Here is a 14,877-nt window from a genome sequence, read left to right on the forward strand (position 1 = left end):
TTTAACAACTAACAGAAAAAGTCTGATTAAAATTAAAGGGGTAGATTCAGACTTCTTTTTTTTTTTAATAACCCAACTGGTATGAATGTATCATGTGACAAATTTAAACATGTTAAATTCTCACAACACAAAATATGATATATAATATATTGTATAGCAATATACTAGAAAACACTAGTACAGTAACATCATTGTACATTGATCTTATCTCAAGAGGATGTTGTGAGTTCAAAGGTCACAATATGGAGTGCTCCACTGAAATGCAAAGGAAGTGTGGGATTTTGGGGTGGCCCCTAGGGTGACCAATCAGATTTCAAGGTCCATGACTACCCTCACCATCCCCTGGATCCGCTTCTGCTTAAAGTCGGGGTTATTACATTAGGCTAATTGCTTTCACAGTTCAACATGATTCACAGGAGTGTAGCAACAGGAATCATAAAGAACTGGATTAATGGCTAAATTTGGTAACACTTTATATTAAGGTGCTTGTAATAAGCTGTAATTAATAGGTTAATAAGCCACTTATAAGGCCTTGTTAGATTGTTATAACTGCAAATCAGTCTATATAAGTGTTAATACATGCATAATTAATACAATTAATTTTGTGCTTCTGAACTTTGTTTTCTCTCAACCCTTTGTGAATACTTTATTCAACATTATTTATCTTAATGAGACCCACACGGTTCCTTTAGATCTAGTATCTGCAAAGGAACTTTATTAGCTTTGCTTTTTGTGCCTTTCATGGAGAAACAGGACAGGTTAGAGTCGGAAATCATGGAGAGAGATAGCAAGGAATGAAATGTGGGAAAAGGAGCCACAGGTGGGATTTGAACCTGAGCTTCCTGCTGGGAGGAGTCGCACAGACTTACCACTGCACTGTCAGCGCCCAGCTTTATTATCTCTTAATAAGTGCATAACAAAGTATTTATTAACCTTTATAAGAATGTATATTTCCTTATAAAGGGTTAAAAATGTAAATAAATGTTTATTAATGTTTATGACAGTATACAAACTATTACGTAATAAGTTTCTTATAAATACGTTTTTTAATAAGAGCCTATTAGTGTCTTAAGACATAAAGAATTAATTATACTGTACATGTATTAACACTTACATCAACTTATTTGCATCAAAAGGGGCTAATAAGGTCTATTAATTACAGCTTATTTTAAATGCACCTTAATATAAAGTGTTACCCTGAATTTATTTTAAAATGAAGTAAATGGTAAAAATGTTTTTTCAAAAGGAAAGAAAATACAACAGATTCTGTTCCAAAGAAGAAACAAATGTTTGACACTGTAACATCATCCACTTTGAGGAATTTAATTGTATTTAACAAATACTTCTTCCAAAAATAATGGATCCAATGTGTGGGGGTTTATTGAAGGGATCCTTAAATTAATCTGACAGCGCTACAAGACATCACAAGAAAAAGACCCATGGGGCTACCATGGTATTAGCACATGCCTGCATTCATGACGCACATGTGTTAAGTATCACAGAGGGAGAACATAACAATGTCTGAAAGAGTTAATGAGCTTGATCTTCAAGGTGACAGCCTGTTTGACAGTGAGCTGCAGGAGCGAGACTCTTAAAGGGTGGATGGATGAGGCTGTTTGATCGCTTGTTATCCAGGTGCTCTGCTCCAAGGTCGCCGTGTTATTGCCTCCTGCCCAATTATATAAAGTCAATACCAAAGTGTTTTCACATCTGAATTCATTAGGACTGGCAAGGACCCTTCCCTGCTGCTACAGTCGCTGAAGCTTCACCATGGCGTTGTTTCAACCACGGGGCCTTAACCCCCGGCTGAGCTTTGTTCAAAGGCCTTGTGAGTCAGTGAGCGTCCCTTAATAGCAGGGTATCTGGTCTGTTTGGAGAAAAATAAACTTTATCCGTTTACTTTTCTCAAGCTTTTTTTGAAGCAAAAGAAGCCCGAAGCCACATTATTTGTCTTTGATGGCTTCTGTATCTGTGTCTTAAGGACAACCTTTATTTCCAGAAATAATGACTTTGATTTCCCTGATTTTATTAGATGATAAATGGATGCAATTTAATTTGAAATCGCTAAAAAAGAAACAGATATTGTGCCAAACATTTCATTATACAAGAGAAAGTACATGATAAATTAAAACCAGAAATTGAAATGAGGACTTCACCGACGCTGGAAGAATTCCCATTAGTGGCCAAGAAAATGAAAGATCTTTGATCAAAGCCGGGATGACAGAACTGTATCATTCATTTCAAGAAGCTAGATGGGCTTTTTCCTCTCACATTAGTGCTTATCTGTAGTTCTACAATGTGATACTTGAGTTTTTCTTTCCCTCTTGTTAATCTGATTATGAAGTGCAGCTGGGGAAAAATCGTTTTCAAAAATGAAGAAGAAAAACACACCTCCTATTGTAGTCACTGAGGGATGGTTTTTGCCTGATATGAAAAATGGATGTAATCACAACTGTAAACACTACTCCGACTGAAGCGCTGCTTTTTTATGCTTTGTCCTGCAACACACAACTATGTCAAATTTGAAGTAATAATCCCAAGTGCATTACATTTTAATGGTGTTATTACAGCATACAAGTACGATTAATTCATCAGCCAAAGGAGGAAATCATTTTCACACCCTCAGCTCAATTTAATGGTCATCCCTGGGATGCTGGCACAGCAGCATAAGATCATGAACCAATGGATGGCATTTAGAAACGTAAACAAATATTTAGAAGTGTCGACTGTGCTTGCAAATTATCTGAAGAGTAGTCAGTAAAAGATGCTTTGGAAAGTGTTAGAAAAGAGCAAGACTTTCTGATGTATTAAGAAAATATGTTTATTCGCAGTAGGGCTGTCACAAAAACAGAACGTTCAGACTTTAATACCAAACCAACAAAAATTGAAGTCTTAGGCACTCAATATTGAGTTGTTGTTTTTTTTAAAAATTAAAAAAACACCATCTCAATTGCACAACAATTCTAAACCATTCAATACTGAAATGTCTGCAATCTTTTTGTGCAATTAAGACAGTGTGCAGGAGTCTGCCTGCAATCTTTTTGATGGATTCATTCCTTACCTATGCACCTGTCTGATAAAATAGATGTTGCTAAACAATAGGGATTGTATCATTTTAAAACACATTGTATTGAAAAAGTATCAAAGTATGGACCATTTTGACAACTTAAGTACACAGGCAAGATCCCTCTTGTTTCGAATGTTAATTTAACAGCATATTTCTGTGGTCTTTTCAGCAGACAGGCTCAATGCAGATGCTGCTGCTTTGTCACATGCAGTAATATCCTGTCATAAAAAGGGGACACTGGTGGAGATCCGTTGATGTATAGCTTCAGTCTCATCCACTCCACAACATCAATTATGCTTTGACAGTTTCACGGTTGTCAGGCCACCCATAATGATATTCAATGGGTCAACTTGAAATTGGACAGGTGAGATGGTATGTCATCCTGACATAAGGACAATGGGAGCAGCATGAGCGTTGATGGCTGGACAAATTGATGCAGGGGCATTTTTCCAACATCTTAAGAAAGCATAAAGCTCAACAGATTTTTGAAAAATACAAGGGGGATGGTTTTTTTTTGTGGAGTAAATGTTTGTGTAGAAAAGGAATGTACATGAAGGTATAGACCTGTCTGTCATGAATGTGATGAACTGTTGGTCGAGTTTGAGCATCTTAACAAAACCTCCGACTATTTGAAATCAGTCATACACATCCCTGTAAGAGATTACGTCAATGCCTGAGTTGCCATGGCTGCATCAGAAGAATCCCTGATGGGGGTTTTTTTTTCTCCCGACTGCTTTTAAGACATGAGGCAAGACAGGAAACACTAATCAGACCCAAAGTTCCTCTATTACCATGAAGAGTCATGTAGCCTTTGCTCCTGCCTTGTTCATGTCACTCTTTAAAAATGATAAATGATTTTTGCAATGTATTAAATGAATTACCTCGAACGTTGCAAGACAAGGAGGGAGTAGATCTGTGGGTGGGAGCAGATAAAAGTGTCCTTGAGGTATTTTATGCAAGGAAAAAAATTGCAGTGGATTAAAGCAAAGAGCATATAGCTCTGCTTTGAGGCGCAGGCGAGCTTCTCCTGATTTGTCTGCAGTCAGTCTTGTAGCTCAGATTCAGTTACTTCTCCAGAAACGTTGCTGTCGTTAACACTTCTCTTCTACAACAGACAATCAGTAAATGCTGCTTCATTCAACTCTTTTGTATCGTAAGCAGAAGCCGATCACTGTTTCATTGTCTAATTGATAGAGTGAAATAAAGAGCACCCTTCATCCATCTCTTCATTTCTGTGTTGTTTTTTCTCAAGCATTTTCTGACAGCTCTATAAGTTCATATTCATGTTTTGATGTAAACACGACAAAAACAATCTGCACTGAGTTGAGAAAATATCCAAAGCAACTATCCTTAAATAATTCATTTCCCCTTTATTCCTTGTGTTGCTTTGGTCTCATGTCTGTGTTTCTCACCTAGAGTATGAAGAGGAACGGTCTCCCTGGTTAGCTGGAAGAGAGCCAGAAGAACATCTGTCATCACAACTGTGTGCCCTCGTCTCGTGAAAATCCTTATAACCATCCCTTACAAACTGGGGTCTCTAATGTCTCATGGGGACTCGGGGTTTGTCTTCAGTTCTATTCTCGTCTTAATATAAGAAAAACAGGAGGTCATATTGAGCATAACTTTATCAGAAAAAAGATAAAACGGTCGCCCTTTTAATCATCAATTAAAGAGACTGCATTCAAACACATAGATATCGATTATTTATCTTATATCTGTTTCCATTATGTGAGATTTGGCTCTTTGTGATGTTGTAGACTCTGGATCTGGTGTTATGATTCTTATTTTAATGTGAATACACTCCTGTCATCCTAGTGTTGCAATAAACTCATATACTGCAAACATTAATGGCGCCTGAGTGACGTCAGCCATCTGTTCCTGCGGGGGGGCTACAGAGAGGCTCATCGGCAGCAGCCGCCAAGAACGAAAGGCTGTTTCAGCCTGACAACAGGCTGTTTTAAGCATCATGTCAGCTACGCACCTAGCTATGGATAACATGTATCGTTAAGAAATTTAAAATGGAAAATTCACACCCATACAGTGTGAAGGATAAAAGTTGCTATTTGATCCTTTTCCTAAATGTTGTTAATAGAAATCTGACTCCTCTAAATAATTACCTCAAACCTCTGCGCATTCTTTTGATGGGATGAGAGGAATGACTGAAGACGTCTCTGTCAGGTTAACAGAGTTTATTAACCCGATGAATCAAGAATAGAAGTTACAGAGTCTCTGGGTTCAACACTACGTGTCCCTGACAACAGACAGATACCTGGTCAGTTCGCGAAGTCTGAGCCCTGACTATCTTTCCCTGAACCCTTTTATCCACTAGACAGAGATTATCTAACCAAATTATGCATTTGAGAATGTGCGGTTTCCTTCCTCCGATTGGGCAGCTTTCCAAATTATGCGCCTCCTGATGTTTGGTTCCGCTTCTCTCATTGGTGCATCATACTCCCGAATCCTTTGTCCTTCTATAGGGGAAGACACATCCTACCTGGCCTGTTTCTTATCACAGGAAGACGTCTAGTCTAGTCATCATTTCCTTGTGATAGTGATTAACTATCAAGGTCCACTGAACCTATCAATGTGGGTGAGTGATTAACTGTTCAGGGCCTTAAACTAAACCTATGTTTGATTTGGTGGTGAGTGATTCAGTTTAAAGGGCCACATCAAACACATGTTGGAATGTGCACTCACTCCTACAAGCCCTCTTCACAGAATACCTTTAACCTCTGAACTAAAATCTCAAACAATTGGATTAAAACACTTAAAGTAAAACATGATATAATAACTGATATAATATAAATGTGAACAACAATCATTCATACAATGGATATCTAATCATTCCTTTGTATTTGGTGATCAAACCTTTATTCAACACTACATTAATGTAGTAAACTTTGATTATAAGTAGAAAGAGGCCTATTATTCTAATAAGTGTTGCCAGGTTGTAAACATGTTTTAGATCGGGTGTGTATGTGACTTAGGAGGCTCTTAGAGATACAGAATTTTGTACTTCTGTGCCGGCTTCATTTTTCAACTCTAGAGGTTTCTGCAAATTGAATGATAAACCTTGACTTTAAAGCCCACACATTTTAAAGTTATTTCCCATTCAGTCATCTTGTAGAAGACTTCCTGAACACAGATCCAGCACAAAACACAGAAACGTGATTCATCGTTCAACCCATTAACAGCACCTACAACCTTGTACGTTTATTTTATGTACAGCAGCCATGAACATGTCAATTTGTGGCATTATTCTTTCTTTAGAGCTAACAATTAAAGGAGTAAATACAATTCAATTAAATGGCAATAATTTTCCTTATAAAACATCTATGTGAGCTTTTCTTTTGGTCATTCTCTAAAAGCTTTTTTTAATCATTTTCTCCTGATTTCTTTTTCGCACTTTAAGTATTATGCAGTGATGAGAAACTGCCAGGAACATAAATGGTTCAAAAGCATTACCAATTTTTTTCCCCACATAAATTACACAACATTAAAATGCCTAAAAAGCTAAAACTCAAGACTCCCTCTTTGGGTATTCAACTTGTTCAAATTAGTGTTAAAGGAGGATTTATACATTAATATAAGAACGTTTTCTTTGCTACTTAACAACCTATATTTACAGATGTTTTATAAGTGTATTGCATCAAGGCCTTTTGCTTTAAACCTCCGTCACGACCAGCAGCCACAGTTTCAAGTCATGTTTGTTGTTAAAGAAACACCCACTCACATTTGCACACACACCCACACAAACACATGTGCAGATACACAAACAAGCGCAAATAAACAGGCTCAGCAAACCAAACACATTTCCCTGGGAAGGAAATCCACAAACACACACAAACAGCTGACATGTGTCTCTCTGTGGGTCTTCCTCATGTGATGAAGTCAGTCCAAACACACAGTCACACGCTTCCCTCTGCTGCCTTCACTGTACTGTTTAACATTCAGGGACTGAGGACAGCACTTCAGCACCACGGACAGAGGGAGTCAAGGAAGTGTTCAAGGTCCATTCAAAGAGACTGAATCCTGCAAAGAGGCTCAAATGGGTGGTTATGGGACTCACTGAGAGATGGAAATCACTTACGCTCCAATGAGCTGTGTGTCCTCTCCATTAAGGTCAATAAACTTCTGGTCAGCGCTGGGCCTCTTCCCAGAACCATTAAGCCCTCATAGCCAACACAAACCTTAATCCACAACAGCCTTTAACTATGTTATTTAACTTTTGTGTAAATTTTAGTAAGTATCTAAAACGTATCAGACATCAGTATCAATCCAATACAAACATCATGTCATGGAATTAAAAAAAAGGAAATACTTCAGGCAGTTTGTTTAGAACAGTTAAAATGTGTTCATGGTCGTGTGGACAATCCTCACTTCATCGTGTTTCTGCATCAAGTCTTCATCAGGAATTCATACACATGAAAATGAAGAGCCAGCCATTTAAAGTGGTACTTCCACTATTGAAGGAGCTGGAGCTGTGGCCGACAGTAAGTGTCTGTCAGCTTACCTGATCGTGAGTTTAAAATGGACGGGGTTAGTCTATTCTACAAATATTATTCTGCAAACTGATCCCAAACAAAAGTCCCAAAGAATCTTCTTGGTTAAACCCAACTTCAGCGTTGTCTTCGGCCACGTATTGACGGTCCCTGAGTGGAAACTATCAACATGCTCTGTTCATTTTCTGAACTGAAGTATAGTTTTAACTGCTGATGACCTATTTTTATTTGATTTGTTTTTTTTGTTGTGTGTTGACACAAATTGTTTAGTTTTATCACGACATAGCACGAGCTTCAGGATTGAGTTATTATTTTGTATTGAACTCGCTGCTCATGTCCACAAATACAGACAGCTAAACTTACAAGATGTGTAAGTTAGTAGCCAACTAAAAATTTTTGTAATTTATCATTTAATTAATGATCTTGCGATAGCATTACAACCACTGACTCTGCCAACTCTAACATAATGTTTAGGTCGAAACAACAATGATGGATATTTTGCAAATAAACCCCCAATGTCTGGAGAAATGGTCTCAACAGCTAATAAAAGCCACTTGAATGGTTCTTTTTCTTAAACATATTTGGGTTTTGGTTGGTTGTAAACAAAATATGAGAAAGACCAGAAATAATATTTTAAAAGCCCCAAGATGTACGGTAAATTTGTCAAATCAATATGTTAAGTTAAGAGGAGTGGTTTCTCCACTTCCAATAAATGTATTTTTAAAACACACATTTGCTCTGGAGTTCACAAAATCTATTTTCATTCACTCTCCTCAACGTCTTATTAATGCACAAGTGAAACACCCTCAGGGAATCAGCGAGTGCACGGCCATATCTTAGATGAGAAAATAGAGAGAGAGAGAAAAAAAAAGTTGCAATAAAACCAGAAGTATATCCCTCTGATGCCATTTGGCAGCCGGCTGCTTGACATACCTTAGGCTGAATATTAAAAATCTCAGATGGGCTGTCCAACTGACAACTTAATCCATTTAAAGTCACTGAGTAAGCAGCAGGAAGCTGAGTCAGGGTCAGCGTACACAGAGGTCTGTCATTTCTCACACAAGCCGCGAGAAGTTGATCTCAGGTAATCTATTGTGCCAGTTAAAGTCAGGTGAAAACAGCAGGAGGGGAAATCAGATCATACTGTTTCGATATCCTGATGATTAAAAGTTGACACCACATGAAGAGCTCAGACAGACCACTGAGGCGCCACAAGTGTGCCTCATACGTTCTGCCATTAAAACAGAAAAGCACTGTAAGTGCACAACTTCTTTGATGTGAGAACCCTTGAATTGTAAAGGGTGGAGAATAATGACCTTTTGTAAATGGAGCACTTCAACGTGTTAATTAATGACGCTGTGTTGTAAGGGGGAGGAAGGTTGGCTGGAGGCAGGGCGGTCAGTGACTTTGCTGTTTTCATCAGCACAGAAAAGAAGCAAGAAATATGATGCAAAGGAGCACACAGTGGTGGGCGCGTTTTGAAGTTGTGAACCAAACTTATGAAAGTGAAAGAATAAGAGAAAGGTGAAGAAACGGCGCTGCAGAGGCAGGAAAGTGCATTATTATGTAACATAGATGGTATAGCTGAGATGTAAAACTTCAAGTGTGCATCATCACAATGTGCTGATATGAGACACTTCAGGAAAGTTTATTATCACGCACTAGTTTTGTGCTTTTAAAACAAAATAATAGACTATCTGATAACATTAGCTAATAGCTTCATTTGATAGCTAAGATTCCTGATAAACGTCTACGATAAAGAGCTCATTTATAACTTTATGTCCTGTAAATATGAATGGCTCTCTGTTATCAGGATGATTAAAAAATTTTAAACTTTGTTTTTTTACATTTTTGGATAAAAATGATTAAAATGATGAATGTTAGATGTGACAACTCGTAGTATTCTTAAGGGCTCGTTGGCCTCACTTCGGGTAGAAAGGCCTGATTTCAATTATAAACCAGCAGCTCCTCACAATCCTCATTTGTCACTTGAGGAGGATTAGTCTCTTCAATCCGTCACCATCATGAAGCTTGTCAGGTTTCTGATGAAACTCAGCCGTGAGACGGTAACCGTTAAACAGAAGAAGGGCACCCAGGTCCACGGGACTATCAGGTGAAGATTTTAACATCCGTATAACCCTAAAAAACAGGGAGCCTACTTAGATGGAATCACGGAGTATCCGTGGTAACAACATCTGTTACTTCAGTCTTCCCGACAGCCTGACACTTTGCTGGTTGACAGCGAGCCAAAGATCAAATCCAAGAAGAGGGCTGGTCGAGGACGAGGCAGAGGATGAAGGCAACAGGAAGAGGAAGGGGACGAGGCCAGGGCAGACTAAGGAGATGATCATCAGGTCGAGCATTGGCTGGCCAAAACCCAAATGATTATACGGCTTCTTTTTTCTTATCTCAGAGGGAAAACTTTGTGAATTTTCCATGGGTTTTTTTTGTGTTTTTTTCAGCTTTGTTTCTCTTACTTTGCAAAATAAAACCTTTATTAAGGGGGCAAATTGTCGAATTCATTCCTCATTTTCTGTATAACCAATGAGATGTCTGAAAGGTAGCGTAGGTGATTTATTTTCGATGCACTTTCGATCTACTTTTTGATACATTTTTAATCCTCTTTGCATCCTGACAGAAATGAAAAATTACCCTTACACCTGCACACACTCAGCAGGCATTTCTACGAGCTAACAGTAGCAAGCTAGCTGCACAAGAATGGTTCAGTAGGTATTGTTGATGTTGTTCGAGATGAGAACAATACACATCCCATCTCTACCCAGTGCTTTCTAAGTACTTGTCCTGCAATATAAGCAAAGCAGAGCATCTTTTTTTTCTTTTTGTTTGTGGGGGCGTGGCTTTATCATTTATCATCGTTTGCTTTAGAAATGACGTCCCTTGCTGGGGTATCCGCTCCAGGTATTCATTAATGGGCTTCTGCTTTTAAGTGAAGTTTGTTTAAATCTCTTCCAGTCTGGAAACAAAGCTAAGCTAAAATGTCAAATATTAGCTAAATAGCTTTAATACCGGAATATGTCAAATCTCTCATAACTCAAAGAGAGCATAACCAACCAAATCACTTTTCCTTTACAAAAACAAAACAGGAGAGACTGTTAAAGGGATACTTCACCCATTTACATGAAGCTGTGCATCATTAGAAACATGGTAGTAGTGTTGAATGGTCGTGAGTCCAGCCCTCATTTTGCCCTGAGAGGAGAAAAATGTGTTTTTCTTTGCTTGAAAGTTTTCTTCATGTGATACAAAAAGTGTCATATTGCATCACATGAAGAAAACTTCCAGGCAAAGAAAAACATATTTTTCTTGTCTCAGGGCAAAATGAGGGTTGGATTCACGACCATTCAACACTACTACCATGTTTCTAATGATACACAGCTTCATGTAAATGGGTGAAGTATCCCTTTAATACAAAGTGCTCCTTCATCATAGAAATACTTCCTTAGCTTTTGTATAAACATTTTTTTTAAAAAACACCTCGCGGTTCAACCTCAATACATCGTCAGTGACGCTCCCCGGGTGTTTCGGGTCTCATCATCAGACCCCCTCACCTTGTCGACCCAGCTGGGGGGGATTAGGACCTGTGTGTCCCCCCTCCTTTAGTCTGTAGACAAGATTAAGGTAGTGAAAGTATAGAAATGGGGGTGGGGATGTCAAACTCCCAGACTGTGAGTAACTTCAATCTGTTGGAATAAAACCAGATTTTGTATTTCCCTATGAAGAGTTAGAAAAGACATTTTCCGATTTCGTTGTTCATTGTTGAGAGAGAATATAATTGTGAGAAACGTTTTTGAGAAACTTTCAGAACCCAATGTTTGAATCCGAGAATTACAACAACGAATTCTCGATAGGATTTCCTCCGAACTTGGAGACGGATGAGAGTTGTTGGGTAATTTTTCAGGAGACTCACGACACAAAGTTTGTCTGTTGATCCTTTGAATATCAAACCCTGCAGACGGAGCTCTCATACAGTTGGTGCTGTTAGCTTACAGTGACTCATGTATTGACAGAAGCATTTACACTTCATTTATTTAAGCTGTTTTAAAGGAATATCAACTCTGACAGGTGTCAATGTGGGTGCCTACTGTCTGTATCTCAGAGGAAGAGAGAGGGGGAGGGGAGGGTGGAGTGGATGGAGTGGGTGAAGGTCTCTTGTGTCTTGTCCCTCTTGCATTGGTTCCTGATCAGATTAAATTTTGGACTTGGCTCAATGAGCTGCTAGTTCAATACTGCCCTCTTCTGGACAAACGTGCATGATGTACTTTCATGACATTCATGTAACACGTCTTTATGTTTTTGTTTCCTGTTACACTCTCCTCAGATTAGCCCTGCAGTGAGACCGTGTTTCTAAGATGTCTGCAGAGAGTTTACACTGAATTGTCCTCCTGCAAACTACTCAGTAATGCCATGAGTAAAAGAGGGGAATAAAACACTGTTTAATATTAGAAGTGTTTCCTCTGCATCCTTGAAAGGATTTCTGTTACCATAATTAACGAACAGGCACTCACTTTGATTTAAAAAAATAAATAAAAATAAATAAAAAACCATCATAGTCTAAATGCTGGGAGATGATGTGATAGCTTCACTGTGCACCATGTTTGCCAGAGCTACACGCATGTTTAACTCTGCAGCGTGATTACAGATATACAGGGAATAAAAAAACGTGTAGTCAGAACAGACCATGTTCATTTAATCAGCTGCATTTCCAGGTTCAATTTTGCTACAAATGCTGTGTTTGTGCTGAAACAAATGTTAACACAGAACGCTTTGTGCATATTTAAATTTAGTTGGGATTTGAAATAAGGAAGAAAAATGCGTAAATGTCGCATATAACAGAGTTTTCACTTTCAGTCAGGATCTGCTAAATGTTTTCTAAATGACATGAGACTGATTTCCTGAAACACCAAAGATTTCCTGACATTACCTTTATGTTAAATGAATACATGACAGGCAGCGACAGCCTGTGAAAATGATAGTTCATTTTCTTTGGAATATTTCTGAGACATTTCAGCTGCACATTTCAGCTGCTTTACACTGCTGGCTGTAATAATGTCTTTGAACCCCTTTCTTGTAAAGTTTTCTACAGAATTTAAAGTTTATTTCTGTTCAATATAAATGAGTTTCTGAGTGTTCAGGACTCAGCCTGTATATAAAAAAAGGATGAAGATAAAGGATGAAGAAAGAGTGTGAAATAAATATCATTGAAAAGTTTTATTTAAAAAGGGACCATGCTGGGCTAGTGGCACGTTTTTAGTTTAGAGCACCCATTTATGAGCTCTATTTTAATCCATGCTTATTTTTTTATTTTCCTTCAATAAAAATGTGATTAAATCTCCATCTAGGGGTGTTGTGCTTTATTTTTCATAACTTTTGCAAAAACTGAATCAGCTTCAGTCTTAATGTGTTTAAATTACACCAGCTGGGATATGATAGTGAGGTGCAGTGCATTAAAGCAGGCAAGGGCAGACCACAACACATCTGAGGCTCAGGGTTCAACACACTCTATGAGGGTGCAAACGGGTGCATTACACCCTCATTTTAAATGTATGCACCCTCAATTGAAACAAAAAACAAAAACGTTTTTTGTTTATTTACAATAAGATATCAAGACAGTGACTCAGATCGTGTTTATAACATCCATGATCTGATGTTCATAACAGGTGCAAGTGACCTTTCTGTTCACCGGGGACTACTTGGGACTCGTAACACCTATGCTAATTTTAATTGCCTGGATAGTCAGAAGGCATTTAAATTCAAGTTTGGTACTGTAGCATAATCAGGAAGTGTATCGCTGACTTAATTTGATCCTGACTCACTCTGTTAGCTGAGAGCTGATCTGGAACCAGCTGATCCCTGCTGCTCCTGCTGGAGGGTGTGTGAAACAAACAACCAAGCTCCCTCCAGCACAACAGTCATGGTCTGGCTCCAGTGTTCCCAGTACTGTCCATACCAGCATGAAGTGGGCGAGTTTACTCTCAGGATAAGGTTTTCTCTGACTGTAATACTTCACGGTAATATTAAAACAATTTCCTTGTATTAGGGGGGGTTTGATTAATAATAATAACAATAATAATAATAATAATATAATATAATTATAATTTACACTTTATTAATCCCACGAGGGGAAATTCGGTTTACACTCTGTCTAACACACACATAGGCTGAGATACACACTCATGCACAAACAGGGTTCTAGTGACATGCATTAATGGAGAGGTCTCAGAGTGAGGGGGCTGCCCACAGCGAGCGCTCCAGAGCAGTTTTGGGGTTCGGTGCCTTGCTCAGGGGCACCTCGGCAGTGCTCAGGAAATGGACTGGCACCTCTCCAGTTACCAGACCAGTTTCCGGACTTGGTCCGTGCCGGGACTTGAACCGGTGACCCTCCAGTTCCCAACCCAAGTCCCTACAGACTGAGCTACTGCCGCCGCAGTATAATATAATAATAATATACCTTTCAAAGGTCACAAAGTGTTTGATAAAATGTACAATGTACAAATGCATCAGATTATAAGATGTCAAAAGCCTATTAGTAAGGGTATTTTATCAGATATTTGGCCAATCTGGGAATAAATTCCTTACCAATAGATTTCTTCACAAACGTGTTCATAAAGGTGTCTTATAACAACATAAAAAACATTTAAATCCAACTCCCATAGGAAAATCCGTGAGTGCGGCTCAAAGTCGGGGGACCTGGAATAGTACTTTAGTGGTACTATATACTTATTGGTGAAAATTTGAAAATATTAACCTTTGCTTTTGGTAGCTTGTGAGGGGTCAAACTAGGGGTTCTTTAGGATTCTGGATCCATTATATGTTGATTTTAAAATCTTGAATACTAGTTAAAAAATATATTGCACCACATTGCTAAATGTATTTGGGATCCAGGTCTGAGTTTTCTCCACACTCTACTGTTCTTAAATATTATATACATATATTACTATTATGTTGGGGGGGAAAAAATCTAATATTAGGTGAATTTTAACTAATGGTTCAAAAATGGTTTGCAGTGGCAAAGTAATTTCTGCTTCTCATAAGTGAAACAATGCAGGTGTCTGCTGCTCCCTATGAATGACATTTGACACCTCCATAAACTGAGTGTCTGTTAAGGAAATTGTGAATGTCCACACAGTCCTACTGTTTATACATTATATTATTATACAGCATTTCTTACATTACTCTGCTGAAATAGAGACAGTCGGGTTCCCCAGTCTTTACCACAGTTATTGTGGGGGTCCAAAGCTGAAATGTAACCGCTGCTCTATATCATCATTGATACAGTTCTTGCAAGTCACA

General features: G+C 38.4%; 1 protein-coding gene across 1 annotated transcript; it reads left to right on the forward strand.

The window, feature by feature from the left end:
* Window positions 1–9,580: 9,580 nt before the first annotated feature.
* LOC306833369 (small nuclear ribonucleoprotein Sm D1-like) lies at window positions 9,581–9,916 on the forward strand (the record flags this gene model as incomplete). Its single annotated transcript, XM_079358601.1, is given in 4 exon segments — window positions 9,581–9,678; window positions 9,681–9,682; window positions 9,777–9,863; window positions 9,866–9,916. Coding segments are annotated over 4 exon segments (225 nt in total). The 5' UTR covers window positions 9,581–9,593.
* Window positions 9,917–14,877: the final 4,961 nt, after the last annotated feature.

This window comes from Symphodus melops (genome assembly GCF_947650265.1).
Source record: "Symphodus melops genome assembly, chromosome: 1".
NCBI lineage: Eukaryota > Metazoa > Chordata > Actinopteri > Labriformes > Labridae > Symphodus > Symphodus melops.